Raw genomic sequence first — 27,186 nt, forward strand, 5'->3', positions numbered from 1 at the left:
CCGGCCAGAGTTTGCAGATACTGACCAGGGATACTGCTAGTGGGAGCTACAATAGTGCGATCCGCACGGGGGGGCTGGGGTAGTATCTACAGGTTCCCCACGGAACTGCTGTTCTGCACTATCATTTTGTTCACTACAAAACAGCAGTCCTGTGGGGAAGCAGAGACCGAACTGGGCGCAGCTTGTCAGACACGGCAGACCAGGCAGTGATGGGGCGGAGCACGGCGCCACTAAAGAAACGATTGACATTTCTGTTTTTGACAGAGTCCTTGAGGGCGAATTAGATTAATCGCCCAGCCCTACCCTGTTAAAACCACCCTTCTAAACACTGGCATCGTCCATACGAACAAGTCCTCTCTCCTGAAAGCAAAAGTCGTTCCCCCACTCAGACAGCAGTTTAGTGTGGGAGACCCCTTCAGGTTGAACAGGTCATGGAAAAGGAGGCCTTCTAGAGCCTGGGACGCTGTTGCCAAGCAGGCTTCGGTTTGATAAACGGGCGCCTGGAAACAATAGGATGGCTAGATCTCTTGTCTTACCTCTGGAAGGAGAAAAACCTCTTAAAAGGAAAAGCTAGGAAGGGACCAAAACCTTTGAGAACGGAAAGATGGCTGCGGACATTGGGGTACCGTTTGGTGGCAAAAAAGAATGTTTACCGCCAGTAGCCCAAGAAATTTCATCCAGACGTTTTCCAAAGAATCTGCCCCCAACAAAAGGAAGTCCAACAAAGGATTTTTTGGAAGCCGGGTCTGCCACCAAGATTTTTACCAAATTGAACGTCTGATAGCTATTGAATTAACAGATGCTCTGGCAGCAAAACGGGCTGACTCAAAGGAGACCTCAAATAAGAATCTGGAAGTATGGATAACCTGAGAAGCGAGGTCAACAAATTCTTCCTGCGACACTCCTTCAGAACTACCGCAGTGAAGTGGTTTTGCCCATACTGAGCAGGCCTTGCTAACCCACAAGGCAAATGCTGGGCGCAAGGCAGAATCTGCTGCAACAAAGGCAGACTTGGTTTGGGAATCCAACTTTTTGTCAAGGGAATTACGAAGACTGAAGAAATGTAGCTATTGGAGATTTTATACCCATCTTCCGAAGTCTTCAGATGTATGCAGGGTCACCTCTTCAGTAGCCTCTCACATATAGTGGGGCACTGCCACTCGACCTGGGGATGCAAAAAATAGGTTCGGTGACCAGCGTTGAGGAAAGCAAAGTAGAGGACTGCCTGACTGCCCAGCACCCTCAGGTGGTAGACTAGGCTGGTAGTCCAGGATGACAACCTGCCTGCAAGGAAAAGAAGTAAAACTAAAATAAAAAATAGCAGCAAGCCTGAGCTAATCAGGTCATGTCTGCCTCCTATGGACGCTAGGCTAAAACAGCTAAATGAGCCAGTGTCTGTGGGGAAGTTATGGCCTTCCTGGACGAAGCCAAGTCTTTTCCTACATAGTGTCAGCCTCCTAGTAGCAAGGGCCTATTACCCATGGTTCTGTGTGCCCCCAACGATTTTAACAATTAATGTAGTGGTATTGACTGAAGCACTGCTCAGATGGTGCACCAGTATTAATAAATATTTCTCAAAAAAACAAATAAAAACTGTATAAACCGGACCTTGGGCCTCATACATACAGCCTTAATAGAGCACCCATGGATGTTTTTTTTCCTCACAGATTCTGCATAAAAATCATGACATGTTAAAATCGCATGCCATATTAGCGTTTTGATGCGTTTTATGGTACAAACGCGCGCTGTTTTTACCATTGCCTGTTTAAGAAAGAGGTAAAAACCGCCTGAAAAAACGTGGCAAAAAAAAATGCCTGTGCTGCAAAACCACTTAAAAAAAAAAAAAAAGTGATTTTTCCAGGCACAATTTTCTGCCTGCAAAAAACTCCTAACAGGGTCTAGGAGAGAACAAGGTGCCATAGAGGCAACACAAGGGTCCATGATACAACACCTTTTGTGCCTGGACAGCAAGTGCCAGCTGTAGCCAACAGCCTGCTGTAACAAAATGCCATGGTTAATAGATGGCGTGGTCAATAGTGACTGTGGCATCTAAGTGGTTAGGAGATTGCTCTGTCACCCCATCAGCGTGGTCGCAGGATACACTAGTATTGCAGTATATTATTAGAAGATCAGAGATTCAGACATTCAAGTCCTATAGTGGGACTAAACAAATAAACAAAAAAGTAACACTATTTTACCAATAAAAATACACTTCCGTTGCAAATATATATATTTTACACAAACATGGGTTGTTAAAATTGCAGCAATACCAAATTATATCATATTTAAATGTTTATACCACTGGTGAACAACATATAAAAAGTTAATCAATGCATTATATGTACCCCAAACTTGTATAGTTGGAAAATTTGTTGCGCAAAAAACAAGCCCACATACAACTACGTCGATCAAAAAATAGTAAAGTTATGGCTATTGGAAAGTGGTGATGCAAAAACAATTTTTTTTTCTATGAAAAATATATTTGATTACTTCTGCACAATAGCCAACAAAAATGTACATATACGGTATCTGCTTAAATGTAATGACCGATAAAATAAGAGTTAAAACTATATTTATGTAATATGATGTACGGCGCAAAAATTGTGGAAATGCTTCCCCCCTCCCCCAAAAAAAAAGCAAATACAAAAATGAATCAAACCAATGAGTTAAAAGGTACACCAAAAGGGCACTACTGAAAAATATAACACGTCCTGAAAACGAATGGAGCCCTCATACAGTTACAGTGGCAGGAAAAAAACCCAAAAAAAACAGTTTATGTCTCCAAGGATGGGATGATGGAAAAACGAAAAAAAAAACATTTGATGCGTCCGGGAGGCCAAAATAGGCCGTGGTGTTAAACGGGTTGTACCTGAATGGACAACTATCACCTATCCACAAAATAGATGAGTGACTAAAAGCTGGGGGCCCCACCGCTGGGACACCGCCCACCATCCGGAGACCATTCCTCCTCACTGCACCCAGCACAGTTAAGAGGAGCTTAAATGGAAACAGCCGAGTGCTGTACTGTGCTGTTTGCATCAGTCCCATAGAATTTGAATGGAGCGGCGGTGCACATGCTTGACCACCGCTTTATCCAAAGTCCTCCCCACTGCAGTCGAGGGGTCCCAGTGATCAGACAATTATCACCTATTCTGTGGATGGGTGATAATGATCGATACGGGGAATACGCCTTTAAGGGGTTAACCAGAACAAAGGCTATGGAAAGCAAAATATGTGAAATCAATAAACTATTTTTCCACCTTATTTCAGCTCTAGTTATCAAATCTATAAAAAAATATATATATATATATATATATATATATATATATATATATATATGTTGGTTTTTTTTTCTAACAGATTTACAATACCTCTGAATGCTGCTGCTGTCAGGCTTCATCCCCGATTCCTGTTGCTGCCTGCTAACAAATAACAATCTATGTAGTATGATCCATGACAGTTCTGCAGATATTGGTGAATACCATTGCTTAGCAAGCAGTAGCAGGAAGCAATGCCGAGGTCTGACAGGCTTTTTCTGTATTGCTTCCCAACAGTTAATGAAGTTAAAGCTGGATCCTCGTAATGTTTTTTGTTTTTTTCTTTAGGGGAAAAATGATTCCACCTGTAAATTTTTCAGCTTTTAAATAAGAGTTCATTTCAAAAGGTAAAAAAACAAAAACAAAACTGAACTGAATTGTTCAAAATGGAATTACTCTTTGGACAGTGAAGGGCCTGTGAGGACTAAGGTCACAATCATGTTTGTTACGAAGTTACCCGTAAAAGCCAAGTGGTTTATGCCAAAATTTGATTAAATCACACTCTGCAGATCAGTCGCCGGAATGGATATATTTTGGGATGGTATATGGAAAAGCGTGGCCGTTTTGTTTCTGAAATGATTGTGACTGAAAATCTTTTTTTATTCATCTGAATGGTGTTTCTGAAGCATTTGCATGGATTTCTGCAACAAACCTGCCGCGTGAGTATAGCCAGTGGGATTGAGTAATTAAGGTGGTGTTCACATCAGCGTTGCTTACCGTTGAGGGGTTCCGTCAGAGCCCCTCAACGGAAAGGCAAACGGAAACCTTAGCTTCCGTTTGCCATCTCCATTGATCAGTCGACTGCACTATTGATTCAGTCAAAACAACGGAACCCTGTCACAACGGTGACAAACAGAAACCATCAGCAACATACAGTCACGATTGAGATCAATGGTGATGCAAACGGAAGAGGTTTCCGTTCACCTTTCCGTTGAGGGGTTCCCCTGATGGAAAGCTCTGACTGAACCCCTCAATGGAAAGCAACGCTGAAATGAACAGGCCCTTAGATGTTCAAAGAGTAGCAAGTAAAATAAAAACAAGCAGCAGTCGCTTATGATCTGTTAAAAATAAATCAAACTGCCAAATAAAAAAAAATATAGATGTCCTATGCATTGAAAGTCAAGTAATTAACAATAATCTCGTACAACACATAGCTCTGGTGGTCACCATAAGTTTGCACATATTAAAAACACAAGCAAAAAAAAAAAAATCAAAAAAAGTGGGTTTCCTACTCGACTTAAAACTCACTGCTGAATATTTCCCACTGTACACTTTTCTTAGGACATGTTATTAAATGTGTGGGGCTGAAAGGGGCAGATGCGGTTAGTTCTGGCGATTGGAAAAGTACAAACTGTCTAACCAACCTCAATAAAAGCTCACCACGTATCAGCTCCGACTTCTGTATTCCTGCAAGGAAACATGGCTGAGATGGAGGAAGGATTGGTGTTGTAGCTTATTTGTGTGCTAGTGAATGTGGTAACTAAGTGACATTCAAAATAGCAATAAGTCATCAGTGGGTAAATGAAGTAAGGTCTTAGAGACTCTTGGCATAGCTTACCTACAATGGTGTTTCCTACTCGCCAACCAGAACGTGCTGTCACAGTTATAACAATTAGCTGCTAAATGGTCTGGAAGCCATCTTGTTACCTGCAATAAATGTCAAAATAGCAAGACAATATGAATTTTCTTAAAAATCGGCAACTTGCATGAGCCAGACAAAAGGTATGTTTACAATGCCCTTCTCATCCCCTAGATGGCGCTGTCAGAAGTTTTGAGGCCTCAAAAAAGCTGACAGATTCCCTTTAACCTGTAGGGGCTACAATAAAATTTCAAAAAATTTATGTTACAAGAATTTATTGCCCATTTAAATGTTCTTTATTTATATTCAAATTGGGCAATACCTTTAAAGTCTATGTACACCTTTCAACTCAAATTATTTTTAAATGAACCAAGTTGATGAACTTAGATGTGATTGTTTTTAGCTAGATTCTGTGTGTCAGAAACACACAGGACCAGATTTCAGCCGAGCTATCAGTTCAGGTGACCTGACAATGAGTTTTGACAGCAAGATACAGCTTCTTTATGTACAGGAAACAAAAGCTGTAGCTTAAGTAAAAAATGTAATTCAATTGAAAAGTTGGTTAAAATCATCTAAAACATGGTTTTATAAAAAAAAACAAAACACATTTTTAGTTCAAAATGAGCACATGGGCTTTAAAGGGGCTGTCCAGTCTTAAGAAATTCATGGCCTGTCCTCAGGATAGGCCGTCAATATATGATCGGTGGGGGTCCAACTCTGCACCCCTGCCAATTAGCTGTTTTGAAAGTGCTGCGGCACACGTACGAGCATGGCTTCCCCTTCCTTCCTTACCGGCTCGTACTGTGAATCGCCAGCACAATTTTAGCAGCGGTTCACAAAACTACAGCCTATTCCCATGCAAGTGAATAGGAGAAGGCTCGAATACTGTGAACCACCGCTACAAGTGTGTTTCGGCGACTCACAGTACAAGCCGGTAAGGAATTAGGGAAAGCAGCGAACATACAAGTCAGAGCTTCTAAGGATAGGCTGCCAATTTCTGATCACTGGAGAACCACTTTAAGACTATATTGGAGCAAGATGGTGACATGGGATGTGATATTACACATCTCAAGCAATAGCAAAGATACTTCCAGCAGGGCTAAATGTGAAAGTCCTAGGCAGGACAGACAATAGGAAGATTTATCAAAACTAGTTTGATGGGAAAGGGATTGAAAAATGGAAGTCATTGAAAGAGGAGAGCTGAAACCGCATTGGTTGCTTTTGAAAAGTCTCCAACACTTCCTTTGTGCTAGTTTTCATAAATCTTTCCATTATGCGTTTTGACTAGCCATACAGCCTAAAGCGGCACAAGAACGTATTGTGTGTCACAGGTTTCCAAAGGTTCACTTTTGCCGAGATTTACTGCATACTATTCAAAATGGTCTCAGCTGCTGCTTAGCAATATACTTCCAATTGGCAAATTTGTCTATTGCTGAAGAGTAATGCCCGGCAGCAAAGCTGTGCAATAGCGGACCTATGCTTTAATGATGTCTCCCGTATGTCCAGGTATTCCTCTACAACCATTGACTAGTGGTACTCATATGCACAGGAGCCATGATGTGGCAATAAAAAGAGGTGCATTGAGCGAGAGGAAACGGAGGCTAGGTAATTAGAAAAATATTTTATATATATATATATATATATATATATATATATACACACACACACACATACATACATACACACCCACACACATATATATATACACACCCACATATATATATATATATATATATATATATATATATATGTGGGTGTGTATATATGTGTGTGGGTATATATGTATATATATATATATATATAAATAATTTATATTTTTTGCTTGGGACTGGACAGTTCCATTAATTACTAAGGTGATGGAGACCTAATGATGTCAGTTTTGTTGTACCTCTGTGTCCCGTTTGTCCACCTGCTCCCAGCTAGCTTCTGAGAAGAGTTCTGTACTGCAGTTTGACAAACAGCTAGGATCTCTGTTGCTTTCAGAATCATGAATAGAGGTCTGTAAAGAGTAAAAATTATGTGACAGCTATCTATAAATGTAATTTAAGATCTGTCTATGAATTCTTATGTATTCAATTATTTGACTTTTTTTAAACATATTATTCAATTGAAAAAACACCTGTATTTCGTTTTAAATAACCAAAGTATTGGCATCTGCAGATCGTATTGTGAAGCAATGGCAGCAGTGATGCTAGGGTCAGAATCATAACTGGCACCTGGGCCCCATGACATTTGATACGACATACAGCAGTACAGAACAGGACTTTGAGCACTACAATATCAGTAGTACAGTCCCACACTGTATAGACTACTCCCACAAATCATGCCAAGGTTCATTATCCAAACTTCACACTTTAGGTTGTGCCTATTGGAACTCACCACCTCATCTGTAAAATCTCCATTGAAACGCAGAGGGCCGTTATGTAAATGGCTTTCAAGTTGACAACGCAGCTCTTGCACCTGCTTCTTTAAAGTTTCCACTTCCTGCTGATGACCGCTTTCCATCTGCCTCAGTCTCTGCTGGACAGCATCCACGTACAAAGGCATCCCATCGTCATCTAGATGATTACGGGCTGGTTGCTCCGGGGTACTCCCAATCCGGTGCCTCCCACAACTGTGCAAGGGGCACTTGTGTGGAAAGTTTCTGAGGTGTGCCTGGGGGTTATTTGAACTAGAGTTCTGCCGTGAGAGTATCTGCTTCCCTCGACGATTGTCCACGCTAAGACATGGTCCATCAACAACAGGAGAAGATTGGTCCCTATTACATACATTTTGGGTGTTGCATTCAGTAGGGGTAAAGGCACTATGAATTTGGGGATAAGAATGCGTCCTTTCATTATGGTTTTGCAACCCCTTCAAACCCATCATAATTATGCCCTCATCCGACACCTGTTCTGATTTCAGTGAAAGTTCATTTGCCGCTGTCACATGGTCTAGCTTGCATGGCCATGAAGTTGAATGGTCATCTACCAAAGTTTCTGTGGAGCCTTCAAGGACAAGGTGTGGTGGCAATTTCTGTGAGAAATCAGAACTGCATTGGTTTTCCCCTTTTAATACATACAAATCAGATTTTTCACTGTCCTCTAGATCAGAAGCATCAGTAGACTGTTCTCTAACAACCTGACTTACTCCTTCACAAACCATAACAGCAAGACTTTCTTTTTCAGACTGGTTAAAAACACCAGTTTCACAAGGTGGTTGGTCAAAATCTGTACATAGTTGTCCACCTGTAGGGTTTATTTTTTGTCCTTCCCCATCGGTTTTCCCTGAGCCGTCCTCACTCTTTGATGCATTACTATTGATAGAAGGTTCCTCCGCCTCCTCCTCCTCCTCCTCTTCCACTGTTTTTTCAGAGTCCCATGTTTTTTCAGTTTCTTCAATTTCAGCCTCTTCCTCACCATTCACAAGTTTTCCATTCTGCTCTTCTCCTCCCCCCTCCTCTTTGCTGGCTTCTTGCAGTATATTTTCCATTTGCCCTTCCCCTACACCTGCAGCCATGGAAAGCTGAGCACCCAATAGTCGTTTCTCTTCCTCTTGGCACTCTTCTGCAGAACTCGCCAAGCCATTCAGTTCTAATGAACGCCGATGTTCCTGCCACTTCTCATTTAGACTGGGGTCACTGCTGCGCCTATTTACACAGGGTACACTTATGTCACAGGCAGTTGGAAGATCATCATATGAACGGGTCTTGGGTAATCTAGGGGGGGGGAAAAAATGTTTTTATTTTTATTAAGTAAAACGATACATTGACCAATGTTCTGTTATAACACATGCCTTCTCTGTGCAAATTGTGTTTTAAAATTTTACTGTAAAATTAGGATTTGTATTGTTTCCTATTTTCCACTGACTACAGATTTTCCAACTAAGACCTACAAAACCTGCAGAATCTGGTATATACGTACGAAGCAGCCCTTAAAAATGTGAAAACTGCCATCTTGTAATTACAATTTTTTTTTAACTTGATCCCTCCTCCTTTAAAGACCTAAAAAATTGTATTCGGCCCCTTTGTGATCAGATAAGACATTAAATAAAACATACATTTCAATCTCTCACCTGCACAGATGTGGCTCCTCGGCAGAAGACCCAGAAGTTGGGTATGGTGTACAGGATTCTTCACTAGGTGTAGATGGGGAGGAGCCAGGGAGGTAGACTGCACTCCACAACATGAGATTACGCACGTGGCACACAGGATACAGCACCTGTAAAATATAAGGAACATTAGGGAATAGCCTGCAGCTTGACAGACCTTTACGTGTTATATAGCATCTGTATAGCTGACACTATGTAATACACACGATTTACACAAGATATTTTATAGGGCATGCGGCTTACGGTTTCTGATTGAGAGGAATAAAGCAAGTTCTTGAAGGAACGGTTCCCAGCTCTTAGCAGTGACCAAACTGAGCATGTCCGCTCTTGAATATGTTTTTCACTTCTCTCCTTGGCATTGTTACAAAGAAAGGTCCCGAACAAACAGGAGTAGGTGTGCTGCACCAATTTGACCTGAAAACCCCAAGAAAAATGTACAGCTGGTAAGTAACCATTGAATGCCAATACACATCTGCAAATTGCTATACATCTGTCATCTAAGATATGCACAACTGCAGTCCACTCAAGGAACCTGTAAATATTGGTCCTTAACGATCACGCTTTTCAAATTCCATATACACTACCGTTCAAAAGTTTGGGGTCACCCAGACAATTGTGTTTTCCATGAAAACTCACACTTCTATTTATCAAATGAGTTGCAAAATGACTAGAAAATATAGTCAAGACATTGACAAGGTTAGAAATAATGATTTTTATTTGAAATTATAATTTTCTCCTTCAAACTTTGCTTTCGTCAAAGAATGCTCCATTTGCAGCAATTACAGCATTGCAGACCTTTGGCATTCTAGCTGTTAATTTGCTGAGGTAAATCGGGAGAAATTTCACCCCATGCTTCCAGAAGACCCTCCCACAAGTTGGATTGGCTTGATGGGCACTTCTTGCGTACCATACGGTCAAGCTGCTCCCACAACAGCTCTATGGGGTTGAGATCTGGTGACTGCGCTGGCCACTCCAATACAGATAGAATACCAGCTGCCTGCTTCTTCCCTAAATAGTTCTTGCATAATTTGGAGGTGTGCTTTGGGTCATTGTCCTGTTGTAGGATGAAATTGGCTCCAATCAAGCAATGTCCACAGGGTATGGCATGGCGTTGCAAAATGGAGTGATAGCCTTCCTTATTCAAGATCCCTTTTACCTTGTACAGATCTCCCACTTTACCAGCACGAAAGCAACCCCAGACCATCACATTACCTCCACCATGCTTGACAGATGGCGTCAGGCACTCTTCCAGCATCTTTTCAATTGTTCTGCGTCTCACAAATGTTCTTCTGTGTGATCCAAACACCTCAAACTTCGATTCGTCTGCCAGAACACTTTTTTACAATCTTCCTCTGTCCAATGTCTGTGCTTTTGCCCATATTAATCTTTTAATTTTATTAGATAGTCTCAGATATGGCTTTTTCTTTGCCCCTCTGCCCTGAAGGCCAGCATTCCGGAGTCGCCTCTTCACTATAGACGTTGACACAGTAACAAGAATAGACTGTCGAGTTTCACATGAAAGCTCTCTTTTTCTAGCCATTTTGAGAGTTTAATCGAACCCACAAATGTAATGCTCCAGATTCTCAACTAGCACAAAGGAAGGTCAGTTTTATAGCTCCTCTAAACAGCAAAACTGTTTACAGCGGTGCTAACATAATTGCACAAGGGTTTTCAAGTGTTTTCCAATCATTCATTAGCCTTCTAACACAGTTAGCAAACACAATGTACCATTAGAACACTGGTGTGATGGTTGCTGGAAATGGGCCTCTATACACCTATGTAGATAATGCATTAAAAACCAGACGTTTGCAGCTAGAATAGTCATTTAGCACATTAACAATGTATAGTGTGTATTTCTAATTAATTTAATGTTCTATTCATTGAAAAAAACTGCTTTTCTTTCAAAAATAAGGAAATTTTTAAGTGACCCTAAACTTTTGAACGGTAGTATATAATTTATTCATTTAACGATATGTTTTTCTTCTATATTCATCTTTCTATTTAGAAATCCTATTAGATTCTCATTTAAATCAATGGGTGCCATTTTTCCGTATGACAAAGGTGTCTTTAAGCCCGATTAGCTGAGTGTCACTATGCAGTCTTGGCAACCACTCCACTAAAGTGTTATTGCACCCGCTGATCAGATTTAGAACAAGAATCTAATAGATACTCCTCTTTAATAAGTCTGTCTAGTAAACTGAAAATAAATATAAACCATGTGATAAAGAGGCTAGTGCTATTGAGAATGTATATTTGGGTCACCTTGTGCAGAACACTTACCAGAAAAGCCTCATTGAACTCGAAAGAACAAGGGAACTGTCTCTGCAACTGGTGAACACAGTCTAGCCACTGCAGGAAGACGGGACAGCGCTCATTCAGGTCTTCAGAGTTTTCCCCATGTCCACAGCGATCAGCAAACTTATGCCCAAAGTCCAACCACTCTGTTTCCACCAACACTTGGAAACCCTAGGTGTGTCAATGGCAGAAAATTATGACCAGGTTTTCATAGTAGCTAACCATTTATGTGACAATATAAAAAAAGGGAACACAAAGTGGCCTTTTAACAACATCCGATACTTCTGATGAGTGTTTGTGGTAAGATGTGTTTAAAAAAAATTGATGCAGTAACATTACATAGGCCCAAAACATAGCATCCAAATGAATATGTTCAATATAAAGTAATGGCTGCCAGTTCTAATAAAAACAATTAAATTCATGTCACTTATTTGTGACAGGGATATTGAAGCTGGCCACAAAGTGATTTCAAACAAAAATTGATGATTGATCTCGGCCTTGATCTGTGGCCTGTTTGGGCTTCTATTGATAGGATGCAGGTGTGTCATTTGGCACAAATCACTTTCCAAAACTGCACCCGACAACGTCCGGAAAAATCCAACATGGCAGATAAGCTTTTCCAGATATCGGTCTTGGGTCACACAAAAAAAAAAATGGTCCAGACACTAGTGTATGGCTAGCTTATCCCATACGAAGCATGTAAATGGGCTGTCTGGGATCTTGGCATATAAGAAACTTGCCTGATGGCGTACTACGCCATAATAGGATTATCCTTTCTTCTGATGGGGGGAAAAAAAAGAAAAACACGAGAGAGAGAATTGAGCAGCAGAAATAAGAGGGTGACTACTTTCAAATAAACATTAATTCCTGAATAAGTCGTGTTTGTACAAGTCAGCGCAAAACAAATCTAAAGGACTTATTTTTTTGTGTACGGCAGCTCTTAATAGGATTTTTATGTATATAGCCAATTCCAAGGCTGAGAAAGAGATTAATGACTTCCAGATCACTTATTCGCTATAAAAATAAAAAAGGGGCTGCAGCCCATGTTGCGTCCGGCATATCATTGGCCAGAAATTAGAATTCTTTATATGATGTACTGACAGTGAATAGGTTAAACGGTGTGTTACCTCTACAAATTTGTTTGTGTGCCTAGCATAGAACGACGCAAGTATATCTATATTTATTGGTGCCATTCTGTGCAAACTTTGCGCAATTCCAGGATTTTTCTTTGCTGCATCATTCCACATTTTATGTAAACAAAATAATTTGACCAGTTTCTCAGTTGACCTCTCACATCAAATTTAAAATCTTTGAAACGGCCGTCCAAATTCTACAATAAATTGAATAGTGTTTGGGGATTCTTCATTTGTAACAGATGTGGACGTCTACTCTTTGCGATTCTTTACAGAGTGGAGGAGTTGCTCTTCCAGACATGGTTTTATTATTGGGCTGTCCAGCTGTCCCACCTTACCTGGAACAACTCTGAATTAGCCAGCCATGAATTAATTAATCCATCCATCCATATTCTGATGCCCATTCTCATCTTGCCCATCTCCTCGATGGGGATTTGTACGTAGATCCTGCGCTCACACACTTCCCCCCCCCCCCCTACTTCACATCAACCCCGGACGATTGTTTCGGTAACTCGTATGCGCTCTCCTGTGGGACAGAATTACTATATGCCCCTGTGGGACAACCCAGCTCTGACAGTTTACATGTCTCTTGTGCCTGCCTTTGGAAGAGGTTTGGGATTTAATATATAGGTGCCATTTGTGATGGTAATAACTGTTTCAACAGCTTCAGGATGATCGAGGCGATAAGTTGAGGCACTTCTCTATGTCCAGTTGAGGCAAACCCAATTCTCTGGAGCCTCCTTTACTTTAAAGGACTTCCACATTCCCAAAATCCTTCTGCAACCCTCGAGAAAGGAGCACAATATTGATGCTCTATGGAGACTTCAATTATAGAAACAAAAAGGCATCCCCTGGCTGTAGGAGTGACCTGGGAATCTGATGGCCATATAACGGACGAGAAGTGTTCCTTAGCTTTAGGGACTCCCAAGTCCGTCTCACCCAATTATAGAGCATACGACTCATTTTCCGTAAACGTACAATGCCCACTTGGCAAAAAAGTAAAACACGCACAGTTGTTCATTAAGACATGCATTAGCATAAAACTAATATAGGTCATAACTCCGTCAAAAATGATCGTTTTTCTAAATAAAAAACACTTCTGTAATCTACATTACAGCGCCGATCACATCATATACAATATAGGCCACTAATGTGGTGACAGAGCCTCTTTAAGTAGTCTGACGCTGCATCTGTTCTACGACTCCTGAATTTTTTCCTTTGCTCCTATATGTTGATTAATGTAATTGATATCCTTCCTCTGTGTGACTATTGCAAATAAAGTTGATTAATCCAAATATCCTTTATATGGTAACAATATATTGAAACCATTCCTGTCCATGCAATCTCGTTGTCTTATTTCTGGTTGAATGAGCGATGTCCTAGGAAAACTAATTATTTTATTGTATGTCTGCTTTCCTGCAGACAGCATTGTGAGTAACAGTGGAAACCAAATACCTCAATGCTAAACTCATTTGCTTTGGGAAGAGGGACCCGCCAGGGATGCCCCTTGTTCCCCATTTCTTTTTGCCTTAGCCATAGAGCCTTTGGCATGCATGATTAGAGATACGAAGGAGATAACTGGCTTTAAATATGGCAACTTGGAGGAACACATTGCACTTTATGCAGACGATATGCTGCTTTTCTTAAGAAATGTAGGCAGGTCTCTTCACCGGTTATGCACTTTATTGCACAATACGGTCGATATTCTGGGTTATCCATAAATTGGGACAAATCAGTCATCCTGCCACTAGATTCTTCAACTAGGGAGATATTAGAGGGAGACACCCAGTTGCAGTTGGTATCCTCATTTAAGTATCTGGGTTTTCATACATCACCTTGCCCTAGGGACTTTATAACACTTAACTTGAACCCTATGCTGGCACGAAAGTAAGAATATGGTGTGGACTCCCACTGTCGGTGATTAATAGGGCCAATTTAACCAAAGTAGTGCAGATGCCCCGATTTTTATACCTTTTGCAAAATTCACCTGTATTCATTTCTGAAGAACTCAAAGATGGTTTAGGTTGCTTATTTGGAAGGATAGATCAGCTAGAGTACGCCTAGAAACACTACAAAGAGCCAAAGAACAGGGATGACTGGCAGTGCCCAATCCTTGGCTTTATTTTCTAGCAACACAGGCCCAACAGATGAAGGAATGAGGCCAGGAAACCATTTCCTACATAGCAGAGAAACTGTTGGCTTGGCATGGGGGGAGGCGCCCTCTGAATTTGGCAGAACCCCAGATGAGAAACAAACATTATTATTGTTTTTCATATAGTGGCACAAGATCAACGACATGTAGGACTTGAAAACTTTTAACAACTGAACACCTTTACGGAAAAATTTGAAACTTGGGGGAAGTACAAGCCTTAGAAGGATTTCTCCCTTGGGAGCGGTCAGGTGATCATAGAGTCTCGCAGCTATTTTCAGGGGACAGCATTAAAAGTTTTGAGCAGTTACGGGAAGAATTTGGTTTAACACATCACTTGTGCTACCAGTATCTCCAGCTACGCCATGCCCTGGAGGTGCAGTCTAGAACGACTTCTATTAGTATCCCTTCATCCTATACTTGAGATCCTGATCTTTGAGATAATTCCTTTCGTAGTGCCCTGTGAGATCTATAGGCACTTCTCAAATTCATACCATAAAAAATTTCCTTTGCATATACGAGCAAAGTGGGAGATGGATGTGGTGCCTTTAACTGATGAACGATAGGGGGGGTGTATTAGTGAATACACCCGGATTATCCTTGAGTGAGGCCCAGAGATATTCTCAGATGCTGTTAATTCATGGAGTTTATAGAACACCTGTTGGAATTAGAAGAGATGCAAACTGTCCTCGCTGTGACATGGAGAATGTTCACCTCCTACATATGATGTGGGAATTTGCCCTATTGGGTCCTTTCTGGAACGAGAGAATAGCTTTGATACATAGAGTATACTCTCTCTCGGTTCAGGCAGATCACAAGGTCTGTATTTTGGGACTGTTGGAAGACTGCGAGACCACGGAGGGAATTTCGATAGGAATTCTTAGATTATACCAGGATAGAAAGTTGATCGCTCAACATTGGATACAAGCCTCCCCCCCACCGACGTTAACAGAATTTATTCCTAAAATGAACACTATTAGATTGGAGAAGGGAGTGTAACATAAAAGAAAAGCAGATGCTAGATTTGAGAGAATATGGGGGCCGTGGATGGATAAAACGGGAATGCCTTCACCTCACTTACAAAGGTCTTTATTTGCTATATCTGAAAGGACAGATTGCGATATAATGCCATAGTTATGGAATTACCAATAGATATGTAATTTTAAACTTCATTATATATGTTAAGTTTGATTAATATACATATAATTAATGCCAAAAAAGCAAAGTATTGGAGCAGCACTGTGGTTTCACGCCGAACAAGGCCGGTGCTATGCTTCAAACAAAGGAGTGACCCTTCCCTGTATGATGAACGTCAGAGAGTAAGCAAAGCAGCACTCAAAAAATCATTGGATTTATCCAACATCCACTACAACATTTCACCTGCTCTATGAAATGCCTACATAGTGAAGGTGAAACGTTCTAGTGAATGTTGGATAAATAACCCCAATGATTTTTTGAGTGCTGCTTCGCTTTCTCTTTGACGTATAATTAATGCCTATATTGTCGCATTGATAATTGCTGTAATAAAACTGCTATACAATTTTCTGTTCAGGAAAGGTAGGTTAGGGAGGTTTTCAGGGGGGGGGGGGTTATTTTTTCTGTATGGTTTTAGATTTGTAAAACTTAATATAAAATTTGATTTAAAAAAAAAATACCTCAATGCTCCTGTAATAAGGATCCAACAGAAGCATGGAGAGAGCAACAATTTGTGGTGTGCGGTCCCATCCATCTGAGCAGTGCACAAGAACAGGTCGCTGATCACGATCCAACGCGTGCACTACCAGCGAAGAGGACTTCAGCAGCATAGATAGGTGTTGTAGCCACTTAGTTCCCTCCAGGGCAGACAGCCAACTAAGGAGGAAAAGCAAAACAACCCTGCTTTTAGCAATACTGTTTAAGTCAACTTGAGTAGATATCTCCTGCATAGAAATAGAGGCGTAAATACAAAAATTACTTACTTAGCTGGGTCTGGCATCTGTGTGCATAGCAGCCGTAAAGACTGGAAGCTCTTGCGGATGGAGTGTATATTAGCCATTCCCATAAACACTACTTCACAGTTCGGATAATACTCTAAAGAAAAAAAAACAAAAAACTTGTACCTGGTACAAATGATATACGATCAAAAATACAGATTAGTAGCATTTATTTCAAAATCAAAGGACATGTCAAAACACACTGCATATGCAAATGTGATATCGCAATGAGATAATGACTTTCTACCCCTCCACTTGTAACCTGTGTGGGGCTGTTTGCGATCTCAAAGATCTCTAACTAAGCCGAAGTACAAGGCGCAGGCAGCAAGAACAGCAACCTGCATTGACTTCTGATATTTTGCAGAGATGGACAATATATCTGGGAGATCAACGTATCTTCAGTTTGTGCAGAGGGCTGTGTGGCTGCCTGCAGCTCTTAAGTGCCAACTGTTCTTTGTGGACTCAAACCGCGCCAAACTGACTGCAACTTTATTAACCAATGTAAACCCTGCAATTAACCCTTAGAGGAAGTGGGTTCTCCAGTTAAAACCTTTGTTAAGATTTACATACCTTCTATAATGATCACAGCAAATTTTGTTTTTCATAAAATATTAAATGAGGTTGTCTCAAAGGCAACCCCTGTCCATATGCCCTATTAGAGCATATGGACAACATGGAGGTGGGTCCTGGGGCCACCATCAATGGTTGCCATTTAATACTAGATTTCCTCTGCAGCAGTTGCTCTGTCTGGCCGCTGCTTTTCCTGCTTGCCGGGGAGCGGCTCCAAAGTTGTCAGAAGGGAAAAATTATTTACGTAAAAATTGGCAGCTAAATTGTCTGCCTTATTTCAGGATGTTGGTCTGATGGTTGGATTCTTGCACAGTGACCATTACAAATCCTAGGAATGTGTACTTCCAGCTTACCCTACACCCAACCAACAGTTGTTTTTATTTCAGCATACAGCCAAGTTCTCAAATCCTACACGTTGTCCCAACATTCATTTCACATATACTGTATGTTATTAATGTATTCATTTTGTTGGTGCAATGGAAGTTTAAAATGGAATCCTGATTTAGATGACACCACAATACATAAAAATCTCTTTATATCTGCAGTCTGTTATACAAGCAGTGTGTTGTGTTACAATGACGTAATGTCGGTGGTCTAGAAAATACTAGTGACTTAGGCTTCGTTCACATCTGCGTTGGGGACCCGTTCTGACGTTCCGTCGGAGCTTTCCATTGGAACGGGACCCTGAACAGACACAAACTAACCGAAATGGAAACCTCTGGTTTCCGTTTGTATCACCATTGATTTCATTGAAACACAAAATAGGCAGCAAATCCAGTAGTTGGTGTTCAAAAAAGAAAGCTTTACTAGCCCAAATGCAACGTTTCGTAGTAGACCACGCTATTGCTTCCGACAAAACGACGGGTCCGGTGCACAACACTGGTCCGTCACCATTGAAGTCAATGGTGATGGAAACTGAAACCTCTGGTTTCCGCTTGTGTCAGTATGTGTCTGTTCAGGGTCCCGTTCTGACGGAAAGCTCAGACGGACCGTCAGAGCGGGACCCCAATGCAGATGTGAACGAAGCCTAAGCGGTGTACACAACAGCATAAGTAGACAGACAACAGTCTCTCTCAACACAAGAGACAAAGACTGTATTGCCAAGTGCACTTCTACATAGGCAGGCAGTGAAAGTCAAAATTACTCATTTTACGTAGTGCTACACTGAATAAAGGTATCCCAATCTCCATGTATTAATATGGTCTTTATAACTCATAAGCATCCCAGATACAGCGGGACAGATTATGGAAAATATCCTGTTGGTCTAGGATGCCACACTTCTCTCCAGTCTCTTCTATTTCATGTATTGGTATGTAAAAACTACGCTGGGGCAGTGAGGACAATAATAAAATAACCATTTCATATTGCAAGTGAAGGCGGAGTGAAAAAAAAAATGTATGATTGGTTTCATGGGCAACAATATTCCAAAACCAGACTCACCAGGGCATTCACAGCCTCCACCTTTGGCACGGTTAGCCACCGCAGCAGCATAAGACCGTGCGTCTAAAATCAACAACTTTTGCGGTTGGCTCTCAGAAGATGGGGGTACATTAGACAAGGAGGAGTCTGTAGGTTAAAATATAGGACAATTACACAACAAAATAAAAGCAACAATCCTTTGACAATGACAGACACATTGCTAATATAATCATTGTATTAATTGGCAGAAAGAAACTTGGCAATGTTAGAATAGGACTTACCAAAATCAATATCTGTAAGCACTCTTCCATTAATATGGCTTCGAGAACATGAGCCATTGGTCATTTTTCCTGTACTGCTTCTACTGCGGTCAATGGCACATGCCTTGGCTATGGATTGAACAAGGTTCTCATCATCTGCATTTCTCCATCCCCACCAACTAACCTCAGGTTGCCCACATCGAGCAATAACAGCTCCATTACTCTGGTGCCTAAGCGAGAGAAGCCGACATGAATGCAATATACAACAAACTCTGTGTAGTAAGTGACAAACATTTTATGTAAATCTACAGATTTGGGGCTGATTTCAGTCATTAAACAAGCCTCGATCACCAATGTCCAACTATTATTCAGGATCCGTGAAGTTGAAACCAAATAAGGGAAAAGTTACCCAACTAAGATAAGTGGCATATGAGGCGCTGAAGTTTGCTTTCAATATGTGCCAGGCCCCAATTAAGAAAGCAAGATCATACTTGTTCAGTTCACGTTAGAGTCACAAGAGGTGTTTAAATATTAGCTATAGACAATTGTGAGGACTTGAGCTCACAACAGCAATTACATCGGTCCAAGACCAGAAGTGGCATTACAACCAGGGATTGCAGAGAAAGAGGGCATACTTAACACCACATAGGTCCCCGTCCCCCTGCACTCTTCACTTTCAGTATTTGACACAACAACAGAAGCCTCTAAGCTTCTCTCTTCTTCTTGTCCTACCTGCACTAGTGATACTTGTCCCTCACATCTCATCCAGTCTCTCCCCGGCTGTCACTAGTCACTTAACCTCTCTTCTGGAATCTTTGCCTCTTTTTAACATGCCGTTATAAACCTATTACTGGAAAAAAAACCAAAAAAACATCTCTTGTACTACTTCTCGTCTTCCACTTGCTATCGGGGTTCGTCAGGGATCAGTTCTAGGTACTCTCCTCTTTTCGCTCTGCACTGCCCCTATTGGACAAACCATCAGCAGATTTGGTTTCCAGTACCATCTCTACGCTAGGACACCCAATTATATACCTCTTCCCGTGACATCACCCCCGCTCTATAACAAAACACCAGTGATTGTCTGTCCGCTGTCTCTAACCTCATGTCCTCTCTCCATCTGAAACTGAATCTTTCTAAATCTGAGCTTCTTGTGTTCCCACCATCTACTAACCTGCCCAAACCTGATGTCTACATCTCCACGTGTGGCACTACCGTAACTCATAGGAAGCACGACCGCTGTTCTGGAGTTATTTTTCGCTCAGATCTTTCCTTTACTCCTCACATTCAATCACTTACATGCTCCTGTCATTTTCACCTCAAAACCATATCCAGAATCCACCCTTATGTTTCAAAAACGCTCATGGTCGCTCTGATTCACTCTAGTCTTGACTACTGTAACTCATTACTAAATCGGTCTTCCCCTCGCTAAACTCTCCCCTCTCCAATCTATCTTTAATGCAGCAGCCAGGCTCATCTTCCTGACCAACCTGTTACACCAATGTCTCTACCATGTGCCAGTCACTGCATTAGTTGCCCATTCCCTTCAGAATAAAATTCCAACTTATTACACTCACCCACAAAGCTACCCACAGTGCTGCACCTCCTTACATCTCCAACCTCATCTATCTACCAGCCTACCCATGCTCTACGTTCTGCCATCTGCCTTAAATTAACATCCTCCATAATCCAAACGTACCACTCCAGTTTCCAAGATATTTCTCAAGCTGCACCAGTCCTTTCTGTATGGGGTAGTGCATTTCAATCAGATTAATTCACAATATCCAGAGTATTAAGCCTGCCCTGAAAACACATCTTTTTAGACAGGCCTATAACAAACTAATCTGACTCCTTTCCTTTGCCCCCGTTTTAAATTAGTCATCAGAACCCGACGCCTTCATTCAGCAGTATCCCCCCACACCCTTTGCACCCTAATGCACTTCATATCTGTCATACACAGATACTGGCTGGTGACCGGCTCATGCAGCTTTATGTGTACTACCCCATTTGTATAAAAGATGGTACTTAAGCACTTTTTACATTGTTTCCCCCATTTCCTCATCGATTGTTAGCTCTTGTGAGCAGGGCCCTCACGTCTCGTATGATTTGTTAACTCTGTTTGTTACCATGTAACATCTGATATGGTCTGTACATTCACCCTCTGACTTGCAAAGTTCGAATATGTTGGTGCCATATAAAGATTATTATTGGCAAAATGTACCAAAAGTTGTGCTGTTTGGCAAAACCACTATTGTCAAGTGTGAATAAGGTCCTACTACCTTTCGTACAATCACATAAACATGTCTCATAGGACAGAATGCAGCGGCTAGGTGTTTCCCCAAAATATGGCACTACACCTCCAAAATAATTGTTAGTAATCAAAGAAAATAGAAACTCTGAAAAGGTCATTTGAAAAACAAGAGGACAGGGAGTCATGCACTATTGAAGATAGAAAATAATCTTTATTGTAGCAAAAAGCTAACACATGGTAAAGCGCAGAAGATCCAAACAGAAATAACTGTCTGCAGCTATACAATGTTAAGACACCACAAGGTCTCAAAACATTTGTAGAATCACAAAGCATATGCAGAGACTTACAGGGGCATAACTAGGAAAGACTGGGCCCCATAGCAAACTTTTGACTGGGGCCCCCCCCCTTGTAGATAGTGCCTTTTTTTTACAGCCCCCCCTGTATATAACACCATACAGCCCTCCTGTAGATAACTCTATACATCCCCCTGTAGATAACGCCATACAGACCCCTTTGTAAATAACGCCATACAGCCCTCCCTGCACGCAACGCCATACAGCCCTCCCTGCACGCAACGCCATACAGCCCTCCCTGCACGCAACGCCATACAGCCCTCCCTGCACGCAACGCCATACAGCCCTCCCTGCACGCAACGCCATACAGCCCTCCCTGCACGCAACGCCATACAGCCCTCCCTGCACGCAACGCCATACAGCCCTCCCTGCACGCAACGCCATACAGCCCTCCCTGCACGCAACGCCATACAGCCCTCCCTGCACGCAACGCCATACAGCCCTCCCTGCACGCAACGCCATACAGCCCTCCCTGCACGCAACGCCATACAGCCCTCCCTGCACGCAACGCCATACAGCCCTCCCTGCACGCAACGCCATACAGCCCTCCCTGCACGCAACGCCATACAGCCCTCCCTGCACGCAACGCCATACAGCCCTCCCTGCACGCAACGCCATACAGCCCTCCCTGCACGCAACGCCATACAGCCCTCCCTGCACGCAACGCCATACAGCCCTCCCTGCACGCAACGCCATACAGCCCTCCCTGCACGCAACGCCATACAGGCCCACCCCCCCCCCCCGTAGGTAACGCCATACAGGCCCCCCCGTAGGTAACGCCATACAGGCCCCCCCCCCGTAGGTAACGCCATACAGGCCCCCCCCCCCCGTAGGTAACGCCATACAGGCCCCCCCCCCGTAGGTAACGCCATACAGGCCCCCCCCCGTAGGTAACGCCATACGGCCCCCCCCCGTAGGTAACGCCATACGGCCCCCCTGTAGGTAACGCCATACAGCCCCCCCTGTAGTAGCCACAGCGGCAGCTAGCGGAGCCTCCGGCCATGGTGGGGGCCCATGCCGCCGGGCGACACGGGCTCCCTCATGCCGCGGGCCCCGTAGCAGCCGCTACGGCTGCTACAGCGGTAGTTACGCCACTGGATACTTATATTATATAAGACACTAGGCAGACATACAATTGCTTACATGATATAAACACTATGCAACCGAACATAATGTTGTGCAAAATAGTATAAAACAGAAATAATAATTAGTTCCGCAGAACCAAGAGGTATAGACACAAAGATAGAATCACCTATAGGTATTTAAGTGCAGTGAAACAAAAACCCACATCGGTAAGATGCTGGGAAATTAGGGAAGTGTCCCCCAAATTCGGGACACTAAGTCCCACGTTTTTTTAACAAAGTAATGTCTTACCCATTTAGTGTGATGAAGGTATGCCAGACAAGCGCCCCGACACGTGTTTCGTGTAAAATAACTTTCTCAAGGGGTCAATGTGTACGATATCACTATATTACTTATTTTGTTAAAACATTGGAGGGTCACAAAATCAGGCGTGTAAATGGACTGTACTTTTGGATTACCTGTATACTACAGCAGGAATACGTTTCCAAGAGCGAAAACTGGCAACACTCTCCAATTCTGGGTCTGTTATCCATGCTGGGACAATTAGTTCTTGTGGATAGCTAGAACATAGTCTTCAACGGTAGAAAAATTTGTCTTATAAAAAGTACACTATGAAATCATAGCAAATGCACACAACTTTATATGTAGCAAAATATAAATAGGCACCGCTAGAATCAGTGGCTTGCAAAAAATTCACTTTCTTGGTGTTTTTCCCTTCGTGTTTCGCTGAATTAAATAGATTTTTGGGGGGTTTGATATACACAATATGCCTACCACTTTAAAAAAGGTGCAAAATATTTTTTTACTCCGACACAAACAATAAGGGTTTGTCCAAAATTAGAAAAACATGGCTGCGTACTTCCAGAAACCGCGACACACCTGTCCACAGATTGTGTGTGGTATTGCAACTCCGCTTCATTGAAGTGATTAGGACTGTGCTGCAATACCACACACAACCTGTGGGCAGGTGTGGCACTGGTTTTGGGAAAAAGGAGCCATGTTTTTCTCATTATAGACAATCTCTAAAGAAAATTACTAGAGAACGTTAACCACAGCCTGTTTTCGCCTAATGGACCAGGCCATTTTTTTCAAGTCTGACACGTGTCACTTTATGTGGTAACTTTGGAATGAGTTTTTTCTTCAAGCGATTCGGAGACTGTTTTCTCGTGACACATTGTAATTTAAGTTAGTGGTAAAATTTGGTCCATACATTGTGTAAAACTCCAAAATTTAGAGAAAATTTGCATTTTTGCAAATTTTGAAAATGAAAATCAGTTTTTTCTAATAAAATGTAGTGTTAGCTCATATTTTTCAATTTTCACAATACATAAAGGAGAAAAAAAAGCATCCCAACATCAGTTATGTGAACTCTTCTGAGCAGAGCAATACCCCATATGTGGTAATAAACTGCTGTTTGGACCCATGGCCGGGCTCAGAAGGGAAGGAGCACCATTTGGCCTACTGGGGATTTTCTGGTGCGAAGTCATGTATTGGAGCTCAAGTCTTTTGGAGCTCAAATTTTGCTGGAATGGTTTGCGGCGCCATGTCACATCTGCAAAGCCCCTGTGGGACCAAATCAGTGGAAACCCCCCAAAAAGTGACCCCATTTGGGAAACTACACCCCCGAAGGAATGTATCGAGGGGTATGGTGAGAATTTGGACTCACAGTTTTTTATTGCTGAATTTAGTGGAATTATGCTGTGAAATTTAAAATGTAAATTTTTCTGATAGAATAAAGGAGAAAAAACACCCCAACATTTGAAAAGCAATTTCTCCCGATTACAGCAAGACCCCACATGTGGTAATAAACCTTTTGGTCACTGCAGGGCTCAGACGGGAAGAAGCACCATTTGGAATTCAGAGCTTAAGTTTTAAGGTCTTGGTATGTTTAGGGTCATTGTCCTGCTGGAAGGTGCACATCTGTCCCAGTCTCAAATCCCTGGCCAACTAACAGGTTTTCTAAAGAACTGCCACATATTTACTGCCATCAATCTTTCCTTTAATCCTGACCAGTTTTCCAGTCCCTGTCGGCGTAAAACCTTCCCACACCATAATGTGACCATCATGCTTCACTTTGGGAATGGTGTTCTGGGGCCGATGAGATGTGTTGGGTTTGCGCCACACACAGCGTTTCCCATGAAGGCCCAAAAGCAGAATTCTAGCGTCATCTGACCAGAGAACCTTCTTCCATGGGTTTGGCAAAATCAAAACTTGTTTTTCCATGTTTTTCTTTAAGCAATGGCTTTTATTCTGGCCACTCTGAAGCAGTGTACAGCTTGTAGTGGTCCGAGGGACAAAATTAAACTTTTGTTGTGGATCTTTGGAGCTCTTTCAGTGTTCTCATTGGTATCTTTATTGTATTTCTGATTAATTCCCTCCTTGCCAAATATAAATTTTGGCGGATGGCCTTCTCGTTAGGTTAGTCATTGGGCCAGATTCTTTCCATTTTGTTATAATGGATTTAGTGATGCTCCGTGGGATGTTTAAAGTTTGTGATTTCTTTTAATTAATTTATAAAACCCAACCCTGATCTATACTTCTCCACAACTTTGTCTCTGACCCATTTGGAGTGTTCCTTGGTCTTCATGTTGCTTGCTTAATGGTGTTGCAGACTCAGGAGCCTTTCAGTTCTGACATGTGACACTTTGATTGCACACAGGGGATCTTTTGAAGTTAATTGGTTTGACCCGAACTTATTTAGGCTGGGTGCACACGGTGCGATTTTAACATGCGTTTTTTGGTTTTGGTAGATAATCTCCCATGTCTCTCATTGGGAGTTCACTACAAAAAACCGCATGCTAAAAATGCAGTGTGCACCCAGCCTTAGAGGTCTTATAGCAAAGGTGATGAATACATATGCACTCAAAGCTTTTCAGATTTTATTGGGTTTTTAAGCAAGGTTTTTTTTTCGTTATTTCACTAACAGTTTGGACTATATCGTCAGGTCCATTACATAGAATCAAAATTAAAATCCATTTTAATTCAGGGTTGCAATGCAACAAAACAGCAGAAACAACAATAGGGTTGAATACTTTTGCAAAGCACTGTAAAGAAAAAAAAGCAGGGTGCTACACGTGGGAACACAATTAATATCAAAAACAGAAGGACACATTGGCAGGGGGATTTTCTACTACACAAGTATTCTAGCCAGTTTTGGCATAAAAGTTGTTTGTGGGAAAATTAGCAACATTAGAGCAGTTTCCACCGCTCACAGCACTTTTCTAAAAAAAAAGTAGGTGGAGCTGAGCAGAAGGGCTGACAAATTTACGCCAGAAACGGGTAAATTATAAAGATCTTCTTTAGCTGGTAGATGGAGTAGATTTGACTTTCTGGAGCAGGGACGGCCAGAGATGCGCCTAGTTTTGCTTTGGAATACAAAGTATTCATATTAAACCCAATAAAATAAATGGAAAAGGTGCAAGAACTATATATAAGGTTTACTACTTGGTACTAAACATACTTGTGTGGGTTCTAATAAAGCTTATGTACCTGAATTTTTCATTGATGTTAGAGATTCTCCAAGCATTATCCACGTCAAATCCCATTCGTTCCACTTCATTCTTAAAGCGCGAGATCACATGATCACCTGCAAAAAAAAAAAAAAACCTAAGATGAGCAATAAAAAAGTGCGAGACATAAAAACTAAATATGTATATGTATCAATACTTCAGTTGTCCATCTTGACACAAGAAAAAAAAAAAATGACAGTACACAAACACATACACACAGGGGGGGGTGCATAAGTAGATATACAGGGGGAGATTTTGCAAACAGTCTAATTACAGTTTTAAATGAAGACACACAAGGAGATGGCATTATTAGACAAATAAATGGTCCGATGAAGCCAACTTCAAACTTTCAGGTGCTGTTTATAGGCACAACTGTGTTTATTACTCAGCAGAAAACACCCTTGCAACAATTGAACAGTTGAACCAACTTGGGGTTACAGTTTGGGCAGCTCTTTCATGGAAAGGGGTAAATGGACCGATCTTCTACAATACAACGGTTACCTCAGACTTGTACCTCAACATGCTCCAAGAAAATGTAATACCACAAGTGCAGTTGGAACATGAAAATTTAGACTTCTATTTTCAGCAAGATGTAGCCCCTCATTATGCTTTAGAGGTGCATAAATTTCTTGACGAAAAATTACCCAATAGGTGGATAGGTAGACTAGGCTAGACTTTACCCTGATGGAATTTTTCTTTTGGGGAGTTATAAAAGATTAGGCATATTCAAGAAAACCACGCACGGGTGATAACACGATTCAGTCTATAAAAAGAAGCATGCCAAGAAATGAATGCCAAAGCGTGAGTGTAAAAACTAGATTACAGCAATGTGTAAATAGTGAGGGCTGCCAATTTGAGCATATAAGAGATAGTAATGAACAATGAATTGTTTTGTTATTGTATAAAATACCATTTAAACTGTATACCTACTTATATATATATATATACACACACACACACACACACACACACACACACACACACGTATATATACATATACACACACACACGATTTGTTGTATGGCCTTATAGTAGGATAAAACAGATTATTTTCTAAATAAGCAAGTTATGAGCTAGTCTCGGCTACTTTTGTTCCAAAAGAACCTTGAGAGGAGTCTATGAACCAAATGAAAAAGATTGTGGGAGCGCAATAGGAGCCATTTGTATCGCATAAAATCTTAGGCATAACGCAAGACTTTAATAGATTCT

General features: G+C 41.6%; 1 protein-coding gene across 6 annotated transcripts in view; it reads right to left on the minus strand.

Moving 5' to 3' along the window:
• The window catches only part of MTMR3 (myotubularin related protein 3), a 48,419-nt gene that overhangs the window by 10,819 nt on the left and 10,414 nt on the right, over window positions 1-27,186 (minus strand). Inside the window, exons 6-19 of one of the 6 annotated variants that reach the window (XM_075829718.1) lie at window positions 25,958-26,054; window positions 22,927-23,040; window positions 18,806-19,014; window positions 18,546-18,671; window positions 16,521-16,632; window positions 16,218-16,413; window positions 11,266-11,451; window positions 9,229-9,399; window positions 8,950-9,095; window positions 7,276-8,593; window positions 6,785-6,895; window positions 4,876-4,964; window positions 4,698-4,724; window positions 3,372-3,419 (exon numbers count right to left, since the gene is read on the minus strand). In XM_075829718.1, coding sequence (XP_075685833.1) covers window positions 3,372-3,419; window positions 4,698-4,724; window positions 4,876-4,964; window positions 6,785-6,895; window positions 7,276-8,593; window positions 8,950-9,095; window positions 9,229-9,399; window positions 11,266-11,451; window positions 16,218-16,413; window positions 16,521-16,632; window positions 18,546-18,671; window positions 18,806-19,014; window positions 22,927-23,040; window positions 25,958-26,054 — 2,950 coding nt within the window. Of the gene's footprint in view, window positions 1-3,371; window positions 3,423-4,681; window positions 4,725-4,875; window positions 4,965-6,784; window positions 6,896-7,275; window positions 8,594-8,949; window positions 9,096-9,228; window positions 9,400-11,265; window positions 11,452-16,217; window positions 16,414-16,520; window positions 16,633-18,545; window positions 18,672-18,805; window positions 19,015-22,926; window positions 23,041-25,957; window positions 26,055-27,186 lie in introns of those variants that run through there. The other 5 variants (XM_075829710.1, XM_075829748.1, XM_075829733.1 and 2 more) reach the window with 5 other exon arrangements.

This window comes from Rhinoderma darwinii, chromosome 1 (assembly GCF_050947455.1).
Source record: "Rhinoderma darwinii isolate aRhiDar2 chromosome 1, aRhiDar2.hap1, whole genome shotgun sequence".
Taxonomy (NCBI): Eukaryota; Metazoa; Chordata; class Amphibia; order Anura; family Rhinodermatidae; genus Rhinoderma; species Rhinoderma darwinii.